This window comes from Falco biarmicus, chromosome 1 (genome assembly GCF_023638135.1).
Source record: "Falco biarmicus isolate bFalBia1 chromosome 1, bFalBia1.pri, whole genome shotgun sequence".
Lineage (NCBI taxonomy): Eukaryota > Metazoa > Chordata > Aves > Falconiformes > Falconidae > Falco > Falco biarmicus.
In genome coordinates this window covers 32,455,196-32,472,063 of record NC_079288.1, presented here as the reverse complement: position 1 = coordinate 32,472,063, position 16,868 = coordinate 32,455,196, and the positions used below count along the sequence as shown (strand labels likewise).

At 44.7% G+C, this 16,868-nt stretch overlaps 1 protein-coding gene across 2 annotated transcripts in view; it reads left to right on the top strand.

Moving 5' to 3' along the window:
* Window positions 1-1,543: 1,543 nt before the first annotated feature.
* Window positions 1,544-16,868, top strand: part of NAA25 (N-alpha-acetyltransferase 25, NatB auxiliary subunit) — a 30,538-nt gene continuing 15,213 nt past the window's right edge. Inside the window, exons 1-11 of one of the 2 annotated variants that reach the window (XM_056333869.1) lie at window positions 1,544-1,673; window positions 4,921-5,006; window positions 5,924-6,062; window positions 7,726-7,844; window positions 9,739-9,813; window positions 10,680-10,787; window positions 11,239-11,317; window positions 11,821-11,932; window positions 12,804-12,893; window positions 13,269-13,438; window positions 14,216-14,328. In XM_056333869.1, coding sequence (XP_056189844.1) covers window positions 1,616-1,673; window positions 4,921-5,006; window positions 5,924-6,062; window positions 7,726-7,844; window positions 9,739-9,813; window positions 10,680-10,787; window positions 11,239-11,317; window positions 11,821-11,932; window positions 12,804-12,893; window positions 13,269-13,438; window positions 14,216-14,328 — 1,149 coding nt within the window. In that variant the 5' untranslated portion in view covers window positions 1,544-1,615. Of the gene's footprint in view, window positions 1,674-4,920; window positions 5,007-5,923; window positions 6,063-7,725; window positions 7,845-7,900; window positions 8,562-9,738; window positions 9,814-10,679; window positions 10,788-11,238; window positions 11,318-11,820; window positions 11,933-12,803; window positions 12,894-13,268; window positions 13,439-14,215; window positions 14,329-16,868 lie in introns of those variants that run through there. The other variant, XM_056333879.1, reaches the window with a different exon arrangement.

Here is a 16,868-nt window from a genome sequence, read left to right as displayed (position 1 = left end):
CAGTAGCCATCTTACTCTGGAGCCAAAACTTCTCCGTCCACCCCCTTCCCAAAAGACTCATTTTCCTATCTGGAGGACAAGGCAAGGCTTACAAACAGAGAAGATCCAAAAAGAACTGAGGCACTCTGAGCTTCGCCCTTGTTCCTGCCTCAGGCAGGTAGCATCCTTTCTAGACGATGCTCCCCAGACTAAAGCACAACTCAGAACACCAACATTAGTTCTATAACCTATTGTGCCTTCCCATGTCACCAAGGAGAAAACCAGCAGAGCCGTTCAGTTTTCTCCTTGGCCAGATCCCGAGCAGGCAACAGCCTGGCAAAGCAGCAAAGTCCAACAGCAGCATCTCAACTGCACGTACTCAGCTGCTTGCAAACCAGCCGGGCTGATGCTGCCAGAAACTGCTTGGAGTCCCACGTCCCTTTGGGAAAAAAAAGGGAATGTCTTTAGTTGCTTGTACTCAGGAGGTAACTTCTGAGCTGGCATCGCTGTCGGTGGATGTATTACCGACACCGGTGTGGCTGGGAAAAGGGAACTGTCATCAGAGAGAAACAGGAGGTGCCTCCTGGTTCTGTTTTCACATCCCGCCTTCTGCCACATGGCTGCTGAATGGGAACTTGGGACCACGGAGTTCACGTGTGCCTTGCTGAAAACCAAGTCTTTATTTCTACCAAATACTTTGGTTCCTGCCTACGTGCTCAAGTCAGAAACTTGAGTCAAGGGTGAGCAGGTTGTCAGGCCCTGACACGGCAGAACAACACGCCAACCGTTTGTAATGAAGGGGGCATGTTCGTTAGTGAGCTGTCCCTCCCAGCCCGTGGCACATGTCAAGGGGATACGTATGGATGTGTGTGCAGTGGTGGCTCCCGGAGACCCCTGGCAGCCTCCGCTGCGTCTCTTACCAGTGGCCGCACCGCAGCGTTGCCGCCTGGCTACCGGCAGCCGAGGGCATGGCTGTGTCCGGGGTCGGAGAGCCGGGTTCCTCCTGCTGCCTCGGCCCCGGGCCTCCCTGGCCGAGGGAGGGGGGGGATAGGGAGGAAGGTAGATGGGGAGGAAGGTAGATGGGGAGGGAGGGAGGGAGGTGGGGAGGGAGGAAGGAAGATGGGGAGGGAGGGAGGGAGGGAGGTGGGGAGGGAGGAAGGAAGATGGGGAGGGAGGGAGGTGGGGAAGGGTAAAGGAAGATGGGGAGAGAGGTGGGGGTGAGTGTGGGCAGGTGGCTAGGGACGTGGGTAGGTGAGCAGAGAGCTCAGGAGAGACGGCTGCGCTCTCAGCACTGCAGGGAAAGCGGCTGCGGCAGTGCGAGGGGCCCGGCGCGGCGCAGCGCGGGCAGAGCTGCTCCCCGCTCCCGGCTGCGGGCGCTCCCGGCTCTGCGGGGCTGGCGCCAGCCCAGCAACGCACCCGACAACGCACCCGCGCTCCCCGGCGCCGTGGCAACGGGACGCGGCGCGCGGCCAGGCCCCGCCCCTTTTCCCGACCGGGCTCCGCCCCCTTCCCTTCCCCGGCCAGGCCCCGCCCCGCCGCCGCGCTCGGCCCCGCCCCGCTGCTCCTGGCGGCCCTTCACCCCCGCCCCCGGGCCGGCCCGGCCGGCGGCTGCGCACTGCGGTTCTGCGCTCTCATCATGGCGGCGCGGGGCCATGTGCAGGACCCCAACGACCGCCGCCTGCGGCCCATTTACGGTACGGACCCCGCGGACCCCCGGCCGCGCTCCCCGGGCCCGGCGGGGTTGTTCCGGCCCGCCCGGCGGCGCCTGGGGCCGGCGCGAAGGGCCCCGCCGGGCGGCCCGGCCCGGCATAGCGCTGGGTAGCTCCTCCGGCGGGCCCCTCCGCCCGCCCGCCTCATCCCCGGCGGCGGGGGAGGCTCGGCTCGGCGGGCGGGCGCCGGGGTAGCCCGCGCTCTGCCGCCCCGGGACGGGCCCTCGGCCTCCCGCGATCCTGGCGGGCCCGTGGGGCACGCGTGCGTGTGTGCGCGGGGCTCTGCCGCGGGGGCTGGCGGAGCCCGGTCCCGGCTCCCGCCCGCGGCAGGAAGCGGGAGTGTTGCCGGGCCCGGGGGGGGCACCGCGCCCCAGCCCCCGCCGCGCGTCTCGCTGCCAGCAGCGCGGAGCCCCCCCCCCGTCCGGGCGCAGGCATGGGGCGGCGAGCGCAGCCGGCGGGGCTGCTGCGGCGGGGCCGGGAGCGAGGCCTGATCCGTGCCGGGGCGGGAGCGGTGGCGGGCACCGGGAAGGCGCTGTGCGGGAGCGGTGCGGCACGGGCTAAAGACGGCGTGAGGGAAATTAATTGGGAGGCGAGTGAAGTAGTGGGGGGACGGACTTGTTAAGAAACTCCTTGGATTAGGGTGCCCCCAGGTATTTCCCGGGGTGTTCGGTGCAGCTGGGGTTGCCCGAGAGAGCGCAGGCTTGGCTCTGCTTATGCAAATGCAGAGAAGGAGAAAAGAAAAACGCTTCCCCAGGCTACGGTGTCGCAGCTTCTCAAAAATGGAAGATGGGCCAGAGACTCTCAACTTCCAATGCCAGGAGAAAAATCTCTCTCCCCACAGCCGTGGGGAGCTGCTCTGGTTTGGGGCTGAGCGCACTCCGGGAGCATCCTTTGCTGCCCAGACAGTGAGGACGGTGGGATGCAGGCCTGCATCTACGACGGGCTCCACTGACATGGAGGAAGAGAGTTTCACTTGATTAAAAGTGTAAAGACACAGCTGGCTTGAAGTCGGTTGCATCATTATGAGCACTGCTGTGCAATTTGTCTTTATCTCACAATTTTGTAAATTTCTTCCTTAGTTTTCTGTCTGTGCTGTGATTGCCACTTGTATTAATGTGCAGTTATTTGTGTTATCACCTGGGCAGCACCTTAAATGTTCTTGAAAGAAAAAGCTCAGTAAATTCAACCGGCACGAAAGCAGCTGATGTTGAGATGGATTCATTTTGGTGAATAGCTGTTGGGGAGGGAGTGAATAGCGATATATTGGCTCTCTGGCTATTAGGGAGAGAGCTTTAAAATAGCTTTCTGCTAGTTCTAGAAAGGATTATCTGCAGCGTGAGATTTGAATTCTGGCTTTGGTGCTGCAGAACCAGAAATAAAGCGTACGTCCTGAAAGGGGTAAATACACGGCTTCACAAAAATCATAAACTGGAGACGTGCAGCATGAGGTCAAAGGGCTGATCTTGACTTAAACCAGTGCTTTCCACTTTGCACCACGTGCCTTGATTACTCAGGGTTCCTTGACAGCTATGTTTATCTTCCATCTGGGTTTGTTCTCCCTTCACCTGAAGGTTCATGTGTTGCATTTCCAGCCACTGAACATCTCCACCTACAGCCCTTGCAAGCAGTGTAGGCTTCAGTTTATTTTCCTTGAGCTTGAATTCCTTTGGAAGTTGCCAGCTACTTTGGCTTCCAACACACTTATTTGTTGTTAGCAAAATACAGTCTTTTTATTCTGCTGCAGTTTAGAGAGGTTTGTGGTTTATTTGATTTACTTTAGGAGACCTAAAGCAGAGATCTTGTCAGCACAGCTGTTAAGCAATCCAAGACAGTGCAGCATGGCAGATAATTTGTGTGTAAGCAAACTATGCAACACAGATCCTTAAATCAAGAAGTCTCTGCTGATATATGAAGAGGTCCCTGGGATGTGCTGTTCCACAGTTTTGAAACCTCTTCACTGAGAAATCCCTGCTGAAGCTTTAATGTTAAAGGTGATGCACAGGTTATCACAAGTTAAAGCAGCCGTCTACCCCAAGTCAAGGCAATGTGTTACAGTTTCAAACTCTATTTCATGCAGTAACGTTTTGTTTTGGTTAGGTGGGCAGGCAGCTTCGTTTGAGGTTTTATCTGTACGGTCTCAGGAGCCCAATTAGCTCGACTTCAAATCTGCAGCACTTGGCCGTGGAAGCAAAAGTTAAAGCTGCCGAATAGAAATCTCATTAGTATAGGTGCATACTTCCTACCATATACCAAGGAATTACTAAAGGTCACCTCTCTACTGGGTAAAAGAGTTCTCTCTCGTAATGAGAATGACAGTCTTGACAAGAAAAAGATGTGTAATGTCCTGTCACTAAACTGGCATTAGTTCTGTTCACAGTTTGGTAGGGGAGAGGCCAGAACACAGTGAGCAGACCCTTCCCTCCTGGCACATCGGGTGCAGCTAAGTTTTTTTTCTGCTAGGTTTTGGTTCATATTAATTTTGGAGGGAGGGGAAGCATATAGGGGTCATTGTGTACAATTGGTTATATATAATTGTCTAGTAACATGGTGATGTGCTGTAAGTGAAGCTGCAAATCTTAATACTGAGCTGAAAAAAAGAAAATGGTCTGGAGACAGGGGTTTTCTACAGCTAAGTGTTACTAGATGGTGGGTTATCCCCCTAGGAGATAGTGAGGCGACCCCTGGGAGCTTCATTTTTTTTGTCTTTGAAACCCGTGTGGTGAAGGCATAGTGGTGCTCTGTTATGGGACAGATTTGCTCTGTGTGAAGTATTGGTCATGCGGACAAGTAGGTCTTCTCGCTTAATGCTTTGGGAGAGTGTGGGTGCTTAGTTTCTACCCTGCTGCCTGTTCAAAGTCATTGAAAGTCTCCCAAAGGCACAGCAAATTAATTGCTCCTTTTACTGAAGCAAAGAGTCTTAAGCTCTGCTGCTAGCAGAGAGCTGTTGCTGCAGAACCCACTCTGTTCTGTGTCGCTTTTGTTGCTGTAATGATCTGTGTGGACTAATTACAAAAGCTTGTTTGTTTGAATGACTAAAACTAGTACAGTGAGGTGAATACTTTGTCTACGGAATGACTTGCTCCCTGAATGTTTGGGTTAATGTGAATTGTACAAGGAAAATGCTATTTGCGCTACTGGCCTAACAGCTCATACTTGACAGAAAATGTAGAGGTGGCTTTCCAGAGTGGATCTTGTGTTCTGGTGTAATGCTGTCCTTGTTGTTCTTATGCAGATTATCTTGATAATGGCAATAATAAAATGGCAATCCAACAAGCGGATAAACTGCTCAAAAAACACAAGGATCTTCACTGTGCAAAGGTAAGTGTGCGGTGCACTGAGTGTGTTTGGTGAGCGTCGCTCTGAGCCTGGGAGTGTGCCACTGTGCCTTTTGAGCCGTGTGCGTGATCTTTCAGAGACCACAGTGTCGGCTGAACCCCCTGGAACATCTTGGGCTGTTCTGATTTGCACAGTGCCTCGTTTGCCTGAAAAACTTGTGCAGATCCTCTTGGTGAGGTGCCTCTAATGACTAAAGTGTAACTGGTTGCACCCCAGCTAATTGTCTAGCTCCTTGTCAGAACCACTGCCAGCAGCCTTGGCACATGGCCAGTGCCTTCAAAATGCTTCTTTTAGACCTTAGCTTGGGATACCTATGTGTAGTAGTTTGGACCAAGACATTTCCTTGGGAGGTGTAGTCCTTAGTAAAACACCACAAGGTGATTTTGGAGGCATTTGCTCTTCTGCCTCTTGCTCGTTGCCCTCCCTGCTGAGCCTCTTGAAGGAAAGGGAGTTCCGTGCCTCAGTTTTCTGAACATGTTTCTGCTTTTCTCTTTTCCTTGTGGGTTTTCTTTTTTCACTTCCACGTTTTTGAAAGCTTCCTAAGCTGGAGCGAGTGTCAATGACCTGAATCACATTTCTGTCACTTCTCTCTGGCCAGTTATTGAAAGAAAAAACTGACAATTGGCAGGACTGGTAGGGGTTCAGCCTGCAGCAGGGAAACTGAGTGGCAGCTGATGCCTTGGAGTGGCCTACATCTTTGTTAAGAATTGCAAAGCCATGCTATTTGGTGCAGCTTGCCTTTGGAGTGTTTCCTCTACAGCCATATGGATTAGAAGCTTAATCAAACCTGAAGATCTGTAGAAGTAATGAGGTGGCTGGGCAAAGCCTTTCCTCACCAGCAATGAGAGAGTTTTCACTGCCAACTGTATTTCTAACAGCTGCCTCTGTTGTGTCAATAGGTTCTAAAGGCAATTGGCTTGCAGAGAACTGGCAAACAAGATGAAGCGTATGCTCTGGCACAAGAAGTAGCAGCACTTGAACCCACAGATGATAATTCCTTGCAAGCACTAACTATTCTTTACCGGGAAATGCATAGACGTAAGCTTTTTCCTTTGCCTCTCTTAAAAATCCTAATTATTTACGTTCTTCAGAAGTATGTGAGACCCACAGTTCCAGGGGGAATAGTGCAAAGTCCAGGGTTTGTGTATAGGCGTGTTAAGAGACTCAGAGAATTTAAATGATGCCTGCTAAGATTGCCTCCAAGGCTCTAGTGATGCCCGTAAAGCCAAGAGCCTTGTTTAGGCTTCCCTTGTGAACGTTATTGTGTACACAGTTCCTAAACGAATGGCATGCTAATGATCATCCATCACAATCAAGCTTTGACTTCACTTTTTTTAATGAAAGCTACTGGAATTTGTTGTCAGTATATGTTGTAGAGATGACAAATCACCCGGTCTGTGGTTTGGAGAGTGTTTTCATGCTGTGAGACCCTAGATGAGGGGTTCAGGCCTCGGGAAGCTGTGTGACAAGCAGGAGGGAAATACTCACTTCTCAGTTTGACCACAGTAGCTTTTTCAGTATGGTTCCTTGCAGTGATACGGCATTACAAAAATACTAAATTTTGCATGTTTGATGGCGTCAGATTGCACATGCTGTTCTGAAAAAAGCCAGACCTTATATACTGCTTTTGTACAGCTCTAAGCAGTTGTTTCTGGCAGCTTCTTGTGGTTCTTGGTGGTGGTAGCAGTGTTTATTGTTGAATTGCTGGAGCAACGACAATGTGGTGAAACAACTTGTGTAGAAATGGGGTTTTGGTATCAGTCTGCAATGCAGTGATTGCTTGTGCTCTCCTAGTTTATTTCTTTCTACGTGAGTGTGTATGTGGAGTTAAAGCATCATTTCTTGACTAACAAGCAATTTTTGTGTGTATGTGTGACTTCCACATAAATGTCTGAAAATGTCAAAAGCCTTTCTGTGATTCCAAACAACTTGCATAAGCATTAAGCTCAGGATTCTAACTTTTAGGTCTCTTAAGTCAGAAACGAAATGGTGGGTGTTAGGCACTTCCACGTTTGGTCCTGCAAGAAAATGGTAATTGGTGGTTTTATGTATGTGTGTGTCGAGGATATGTAAACTATGTGAAAGGCAAATCAGTTTTCTAATATTACACTGAGGTATGATTTTATGTGTAAGGCAAAAAAATAATCTAGAAGGATGAAGATGTACAAAGTTCTGCGTATTGTAATATCCTAAGTATTTAGTCATAATAGGCCTATTAGTAAAAGGTATAGTGTGAAGGATTTTACTTGTTAAAAGTATTAAAATAGGTAATTGGGAAATAACAGGATATGACTAACCTAAGTAAACCTGTGATAAGAATAACTAATTTCACATGAGGCTCTAAAAATATTCTGTGTTTTGATCTATAATTCACATGGAGCAACCATTCTGCCAGGAATAGAAACCTTCATTCAGCTTAATGCTCCAAAATAAATAAACTTTCTTCAGAAAAACTGCTTCTGAGCAGTTCAGTTGTTGCTGTTCACTCTTATTTGGAAGTTGGTTTGTGTTTTTTAAGCCCCTTTTTGTCTTTTGCCTAATGTTTGCAGTGCTTGGGGTCTTTGGGGAGCAAGTACCATTTTTGTGGTTGATGAGTGTAATTAGATTACTGTTCAGAGTATCACTGATGCTGGCTTTAGGTAGCTGTGCTTTCAAATGATTCCCCAATTTGTCTTAACTGAAGCATCTGGTTTTGGTTTAGCGGAACTGGTAACTAAACTGTATGAGGCAGCTGTAAAGAAGGTTCCCAACAGTGAAGAGTATCACTCTCATCTCTTCATGGCCTATGCCAGGGTTGGAGAATACAAGAAGATGCAGCAGGTACGATCAACAAGTTTGTGTTCTGGTAGCTGTAAAGGCTTTTTTTTTCTGTCTATCTTGCTGTGAATGCCTTTTCATGTTATAAGTAATCTTCCAGAAAGCTAAGCCGGGTTAATGCAGAAGTTACGCTCTGTTAACAGAAAGGCTTGAAAGACCGTGATTTAGGGGGTGGGCTCTCTGAAGATAAATTCTTTTCCTTACATGGGATAGGACAACTGTGCCTTTTGTGTGCATATCTGGTCTGATAGAATATGTTGGTTATTTTGGGAGGGTTTTATCAATGTGTCTTGAACAGGATGGTGGTTACATGTGAGGCAGCGTATTATCGAAGAGTTCTGGAATAGACAGAAAAAGATGTAGCAAAATCTTGTGATCCATGTTTTCAGACTTAATTCGCTCCTTAGTTGGCTGCTATCTTTGCGAAGAGTAATCTTGCCCATGCTTTTACCTCTGGACTCTGACATATAGCTAGGCTTCTGTTGGTTGTAATTTGGTGAAGAAAAGCTAAAAAGCACTACCTTTAAGTACATCATCTCAGCTGGCAGAACAGTGTCATGCTGGTTAGTTTTGTTTTCATCCCTTCCAAATTAGGTGCCTGGAGAATGTCTATAAATGGAAGACTGTTTTCAAAGCATGCGTGCTCACTCTTCTGCGTAAAAAAGCACAGAGAGCCAAGTAAATAAGTCCTGAACTCCCTCTTGTTCCCACTGTCTTAAGGTGACTTGAATTTTTGTATAAGTTTAAATAACTAGAAGAATATATTGAGCAGAAGTGTTGTTCTCCATTGTAGCCCAAGTTGTATGCTGTTTGGGTTCAAGCTGTAGACAGGCTAAGTTATTAATGTACATGACATTACAATCTCATATGACATTCTGAACGTCAGAGATGTGGCTATGTGAATTGTACTCCTGTCTACAACTGTGAGTGGAAAAAATGAGGTCTTAGATAATATTATTTAACATTTGTGTGACCTTTTATATGTTTAAAGTGTCATACGAGCGTGTATCTGGTTAAGTTATCCAAACATTGTCAGATTCTTATATCGAGCATTGGCCTATGCGTTTGACCTAAGGACTTAGAGATGCAAAGAGTGCATGGATGCTGACTGGAGAGTGAAAATAAACCGCAGTGTCCTGTGTTCTGGAGTATTTCAGCTGAAAGTACTGGAAAATGCAAGCTGAGACTGAAGTTGGGAAATTGGCACAGAAGTCCATCTGTGGTAGTAGACTGTATTATGTGTAGCTTCTTAAAATTACAGATTTTGTATGGGTAAAAAGTGTTGTCCTTCGTTATATACAGGCACTGAAAATCTGTGAGAGAAATGTGTGAATAACTGTTTATGTGTTAGGCTAGAAAATCTTGAATACTTCAGCTCTGCTTTGATACAGCCAAGCTTTCAGCTCGACCGTTGCTTAACCACTGCTTTGCACGTATAGGTGACCTCATGTTTTGGGTATCTGAGTGTGTGTCCGTATGAAATAAGTGTTGAAGGGCAAATGCTTACATGAGGGAGGCGTGTGGTTTGATGTGCCTTTTACCGCTGAAAATCGGCACTGGAAATACCCCCTTCACTCCTAAAGAATAAGTCTTCTTCCTCATGGAGTTACCACTTCTAATTAAAGCTGTCATCTGTTTAGGCAATCATACATCCACATGCTCGTTGCTGTTCCTTGTCAGGCCTACACAAAGTACTTTGAAACATTTTCACCCTCTATTTTCTTCTTCTTTAGCGGTGTGTGTTGGGGTGGAAGGGCTCACAGGTTGATGGAAGTCCCATCTAGTTGCTAATTCTCCGTTTGCTGCCATTGTTGCTGCTTAGCTTGTGCTGTTTGTCATGAGACCTTATAAACAGATATGTTTCAGGAATGATGCAACTTTGTCTTATTTTTTTCAGGCTGGAATGGCACTTTATAAGATTGTACCCAAAAATCCTTACTATTTTTGGTCTGTGATGAGCCTGATTATGCAGGTGTGTACAGTGTTGCAAATGAGTTTGACTTTTGCTGCAGGAATAGTGCAAATATAGAAATGTTCTGAGTGAAAATGTTAGAGATTATTTTAAGTAAAATGTTTGAGCTGTTTACGTATGATTCTGGGAGAAGGACTGAGCCTCCCCTTAAGAAGCGCTGTTGCTGTGCTTCAAAATGAATGCTGTAGTGTTTTTATAATGCAGTGTAACTGGTCTGCCCTACCATGTTTATACAACTGAAATTATTCTCTCATCTGAACTAGTACCCTACTGTCTTTTTAGTTAGAGAGCTAATTAATAAAGCCTCGGATATCTGCAGCTCCTTGGTCAGAACTGTTCCTTTCTGTAACTAGGTTATAAAGGCTCAAGGAGGAAATAAAGGAGAGCTGTGGACTTGGCATGTCTTTAAGACTGCAGAAAGTCTGCAGGACTGGACGGCAGGTCAGCTGTGCTGCTGTTAGTTGAGATGGCAGATTCAGACACTAATCAGACAACCTGACAGAGTGTTGGCCAGACAAAAACTAAGCACAGGGGCGTTAATCACGTTTTGTTAAATACTGTGCCATGGAAAACACAAATGTGTTCTTGCTATGTGTTATTTGCCATTGGGTATTGCGTGCGTAGATGTGTGAGTCTGAACAGCGTAATCAAGAGTGAGCTTTTCTGTATATCGCTGGGTTTATTGCTGCCTTTTAACAGAGAGGTTGCTTTCTGTGTGTGACAGATGGAAGCTCTGAATGTGTGGTCTGGGGGGAGGAACTGAAGCACCTGGGGTTCTTCCCCCCCCCCTTCTAATGTGAAAAACGCAGTGGGTGGGACGACGCAAAAAGTTGATGAGCTGTTACGATAATTCTTCTCTTCCTTAGTCTATTTCAGCACAGGATGAAAACCTGTCAAAGACGATGTTTTTGCCACTAGCTGAGAGAATGGTGGAAAAAATGGTGAAAGAGGATAAGATTGAAGCTGAGGCTGAAGTAAGGCTTGCAGATACGTTCAGCTTGATTCGAACATTATTGAAACAAGGAATGCACTGTTAAAGGAAGTTGATTATTTTAACAGTTTTCCAAGATAATAATCAGTAGTGTTCTGGAAGTAAATGTGGATGTAGCAAGATAGAAGGAAAACTCAAGAGCAGTGTTGAGACTGATTTGGAATCGTGTGGGCAAGGAAATTTTTTTGCATTTGATTTGACTGATGAAGTACTTGGTTTTGCTCCCTGGGAGGCCCCAAGAGAAACTTCAGGACTGAGAATGGAAAAAAAGACCTAAATTCCTGAATGCTCCACCCTCTGGGATGCTAAAGATAGCTTTGCAGGCCTGGCTAGCTCCTATTTCTAATGACAGTGAAACAAGCCGCTTTATTTCTTGGCACACCTGTGAATTGTTTTACTAGCAAATTTCATTGCAGTTTAATCTTTCTTTTAAGGTCGAGCTGTACTACATGATTCTGGAACGTTTGGAGAAGTATAAGGAAGCCTTAGATGTTGTGAGAGGAAAACTAGGAGGTAACTTATTCAGTCAATTAATAATTACAGTTGTGTGGAGGACACAGCAGTTCTCCTTTGCTTCAGACTTGTCCACTAGTTAAAAAAAAAAAGGCTGTAAGAAGCCTGACTTAGCACCAGTTTCAAACGTTGGTGCAAACTCTGGAGGTGCTCTCTTGTGCAGGCTGTTTTTACCCACCTGTTTATGGTATTTAAAAGTACTCAATGATGAACTTCACAGCAGTATGCTTAGCAGTAGTAAATTGATAGCATGTTGGTTTGTTGTAGCTGCCATCTTAAAAGAAAAAAGCTCCTGATATCCTGCATTTTTGAGCAGTCTTTCTGGCGATTAAAATGCACTTGCAGTTTTAAGGCCTCCACAGGAAATCTGTCCCTTGAGGGCCACTCTTCTGTTCTCTTACATTTAGTGTTTTGCATCCTGGGATATAACAAGAAGCTTTATGCAGGAAGTAGAGAAGGAAATGCATTGATTAAATAAACTTGCCCTTCTGTTTTTAATTTAGAGAAGCTGACAAGTGAGCTCCAAAGCCGCGAGAACAAGTGTATGGCAATGTACAAGAAGCTGTGTAGGTGGCCAGAGTGCAATGCGCTGTCGAGAAGGCTGCTGCTGAAAAAGTGAGATTATATTTGTACAGTCCTACTAAAAAACTGAAGAAAAATTCCTGGCTGTTTGTGAATTGCCTTGTTTAGAGGCTTTTGTAAATGGTGGTTAAAATAGAAGAACATCAGAGGATCTCAAAGCATTTCCAAATGTTTGCGCTCCAAAGCCTGAGGAAAAGGGCAGCAGAATGGAATGTTAAAGGGACATGGTGAAGGTCACAGGGAAAGTCAGTGTCAGGACTGTAGTCACAGCTTTTTTGAAGGCTGATTTTAGCAACATGTTAATGCATTAAAATTGTGTTTACCTCCTTGTTCCTAAAGGCTGTGCTGATTGTCCAGCTCTAACCTTCATGTGGGAGAGGAGAACTGCATTTGCATATACTTTTCTGGAACTTCATTTCTCTCACTTGGCCAGACTTCACACTGGGAAATGCATGTAATGCTTTGAACAGATGCATCAGGAAAGAGCATACTAGTATGATCAAATCTGTCTCTTGGAACTGTCAGGAGAGATTTGTTGTTTGCTTTTTGTATTTAGCTCTGTGCCCTTATCTTAAATATAGGTTAAATCAGAGGAGAAACTTCTGCCTTAGCATTTTCTGGGAATATTAATGAGCTCTGAGTGGAATGTAAATGTTAAGGGGAGAATCTGTAGCTTGCCTTGATTCTTTATTGAAATTGTTTCCTTTAACACGTTTCAAGAAATTCAGGATGATGGCATTCTTAAGATGTGAGACCTCAAGGAGAAATGATTCTTATTACAGTTGTTTTTTTTCTGTAATGTGCTATTCCTTAAATTCATCTTTTGCAAGGAATGCAGTTTTTGAAGTGAGTTACTGTTTTGGCAATTCCCTAAACTTTGTTCTGTGCCTGATTTTTGTTTCAGCTCAGATGATTGGCAGTTCTATATAACTTACTTTGATTCAGTCTTTAAACTCATTGATGAATCCTGGACACCTCCACCAGAAGAAGAGCAGTAAGTTAACAGTTTTGCTGTGGATTTATTTTTTCCTTTGTGCTGCAGTGAATTGTTTGTATTCAGTAGCTTAGCAGTAGTAAGCTCTTTGGGTGACCACTCTGTCTTTGGGTGACTTCTTGACATCAGACTGCAAATGATGTGTTCTCCCTGCTTTGTTTTGGAGGCTGACAATACTTAATCGAAACAGCTGTTTAAATAGTGGTTTGTACACTATAGAACTCTTCCAGTTCATATTTTTCATGGTGACCGAGTTAAGAGAACCCATCATGCCAGATTCCTTTAAAAGTGTACTGGGAAGTAGGCTGAGCATGTGTTATCAGTGCCCTAGCAATGGGAAAAATCAAAGAACCTTTTGTCTCTTTAATTGCACAGCTCTTTGGAAGGAGAGGTACACTATTCTATAGAGCAAGCTGTGAAATTTATAGAAGAGAGGATAACAGAAGAATCTAAGAGCTCTCGGCCGCTTCGGGGACCATATTTAGCTAAACTGGAGCTGATTAGACGTTTGCGATACAGAGGTTGTAATGATGAATATAAACTGGGTAAGAGCCACTAACTGGATGATGAATTAATCTTGTGGAGAGAGAACACGAACTTGGAGCAAGCTCTTTGCTAAATCACTGTTTTGAAAATATACATGCTGTTATCTGTACATAAAGAATTTTGGAAGCATTAGAAGATGAGCCTTGAAGAAAGGCAGGTAGTTCCAGACTACTCCAGGGCTTGTAAAAGCAAGCAGAGACACTTTCAAAAGCACTTACAGGATCTAGGGGCATACAGTCGCTGACATAATGGAAAGTGCATTCCTGATGCACTGCTTTTGTAGAAAGTCCTGCTGTTATGCTGTAATCCCTGGGTGGTTTTTAATTTTAAGTTTTTTGGCAATAGTACCAGGTTTTGCCTTTTTAAAACTTGCATTTAAAAATCACATTTAGGGAATTGGTGAAGGAGAGAATGTGATTAGAGCAACATCTCTGCTACTTACTAGTTCCTTTTATGTTTCCATCCCAAAATAAGTTACTGTTAGATAAGCAGAGGTTGCATATGCATGCCTGTTATGCTGAGCTGTTATCTGCCAAAGTAGCTCAATTGAAGCTCTTGGGGTTTTTTTGTGTGTCCTTGGTTACCAAAGACATTGAGCCACTGCTAAAATCTGCAATAGTGCAGCTATCTGTTTTCTAAAACACTGTGTAATCTCGAAGGCAGCAGCAGTGGGGGGATGGAGGGGAGAGGAGCATCAACAAAGATTTCTCATAGTGACTTTACAGGTTCAATTTTTAATGGAGCATATTAAAAAGATGAACTGGCCTTCTTCCTAGGTGATCCAGAAGAACTAATGTTCCAATACTTCAAAAAATTTGGGGACAAACCCTGCTGTTTTACTGATCTCAAAGTATTTGTAGATCTCCTCCCATCCAGCCAATACACAAAGGTAAGTAAGGGTAAAGAAACAGTGGCAGGAACTGCAGTGCTGGTTTGCACTCTGGTCCCTTTACCTGTAGATCATATTAAAAGACTGCAAACGTCATCAGAAAACTGTTTGCACTGTAGAAAATACAATGAACATCTGAATACACTGAGCAATTCCTTTCAGAGGATCTTTACAGGAGACTAAAAACTTGTTTGGTCCTGCAGAGTCTCGTACCCAGATGTAGTATTCATTTGACTTTCACTGCTTCAAGGTCCTGGTTGAGTCTTTTATCAAAAATCTCATAATGTTGATAAGTTACAAGATACAAGCTTATATCTTGTAATGAAAAGCTCCCTAGAAATTGTAGTTTGATAAGCTGCCTGATTTGCTCATTTTTAAATGAGTAATCTCTCATTGCTTTTGGTTATAGATCGCAGTTTACAAAATGGAGTAATGTAATATTACAGACAGACCATGCTGTTCGTTCATTTACAGTTCTTATTGCTCTGTACTGTAACTTTTGTTTTGCAAAGACATCCTTCTCTTTCCTTTCCCACCCATCACTTGGTTTTCCCATTAAAGATGTATGCTTAATGAGAAATACCTGGTCCCTCATCTGATGCAGGTAGGGTGTCACACAGGCGTTGTGCTTGGCTCTGCTGCGGTATTAAAGAATTGACACACTGATACTGATCAAGGGGTGACCAAGAGACCTGTGGCAGCTTTTCCAGAATCCCTTTCTGAACCGAGCTCTCTTTAACTGAAAAGACTATTTGTGCAGAGTCATGAGCAGCTCGTTTAGTGACTTCAGCAGCTGGGAATCCTGTCACTCACCCCATTGTTTTTCTAAGCCATTGTGTAAAATTACCAGAGCTGGGGAGGGCTAGACAGAGAATCCTGGATCAGCCAGGGGCTGTTGATAAAATGTTTATAAACAGAGCATAGATAATGGTGGTGTTTTCTTTAGTTTATTAAAATATTTTTCGACTGCTAATGCAAGCTCTTCCCACAGCTTATCTACTAATGAGATTGATGGCCCTGGCACGTGTGGGTTGTTGCTGCTGTTGTTTTGTGTTAAAAGGTGTATTTTCACCCTGCTGGCAAGAGATGTGCTGAGTGGTATTTAATTTGTAGTTCTGGAAATGGCAATACCATTGCAAGGTAGCCCTGAAGTGCTGAACCGGTTTAATCCTAACTTTCCAGATTCTAAACCCAGAGTGGGAGGGAATGATCTTCAATAATAATCGTTCAGGCTGCATTTTTGTTGCAGTGCTTTTAAAACCATGACTTGGAATAAATTCTCTAAAAAATTCTGATTTAGTTTCTTAAAACTGCTGCTGATTTAGTGAATGTATTGTATTGTGTCATACTGACAGACTAGGTTTTACCCAGTGTATGACTGTCTTCTGGCTGCTGTGTCTCTGAAGCACGCATCTGCAGCAGTTTTAACTCTGTCAAGGACATATGTAGCTGAGGACGTTTAGTGGTGCTGAAGTGCTGACGAGTTTTTGAAATCTGAAAATTTTAAGTTACTTGAGATTTGTAGATTGTCTTAGATTTCTTCTTGTTTCACAGCAAAAGATGCTGAAGGTTGTTGCATCCTAGGTAAAGTAGCAGGGTCACAGTGAGGTTGGGGCAGGGGGAGCATCTTTTTTTTTTTAAATGTACAGTTCGGTAGCTGAGAATGTGGCAATCTTGCTGGGCCACTAGACACATGAAATATTCCAGAAATAATTATGGTGACATCAACCTTGACTTCTAGAGGCATAAATTGGAATATGCAGCCTGGTGATTTGGTTGACCTTGCTAAGCTTGGCAGAATCTCAAACTGAGAAGATCTGTCAACACAGTCTTCATCAAAGTCTGTGGGAAAAGTGTAATTTGTGTGCATGGTGCTGTGGTCCTCCTATCTAGCTGTCATGCCTTTTTCCTCAGGCATGCATTTGTTGCTGTCTGTGTTTCAAACCAAATGTAGTAAAGCTGAATTCATTGGCTTTAACTCAGTTTTAACTTTGTAAACACTGTTGGATTTTAGGGCAACAAGAAACCACTGTTCAGGCCTGACTGTGTGTTGTGAGAAGTCTGCTGTCTCCCATTAAAACTGTAAACAATGAGAGGCTGCTTTTCTTACAACTTAATTCAAAAAATAAGTCATTAATCAAAGATGATGACCTTACTGAGTACAGCACATTACTTCAGAGTTGAGAGAAAATGTAATAGCTAGTACAAAACCACTATTTCCTGGAAGTGTGCTGTGAAGCCTTTCAGTAATTTTAATTGCATGTGTTATTACTGTGAGTGTTAACAGGTGCTTGAACTCCCTTGTGTGTCTGTGTATTGAACTTGCTTGTGATTTATTTTTTTTAATTTACTAAAAGCTATTGAGTGCAACCAGAATGGTGTGCTCGCCACCTTTTAAAAAAAAAAAAAATTTTAAAAATGTATTGAAGCCAGCTCTTTAACCACTGATTTCGGTGTAACATCATGTTGATACTGACTTTTCCACCTTGTGCTTTTTTCTTGATTTGAGGGAGGAAATGATGCTTTTCCATTTGTGCAGT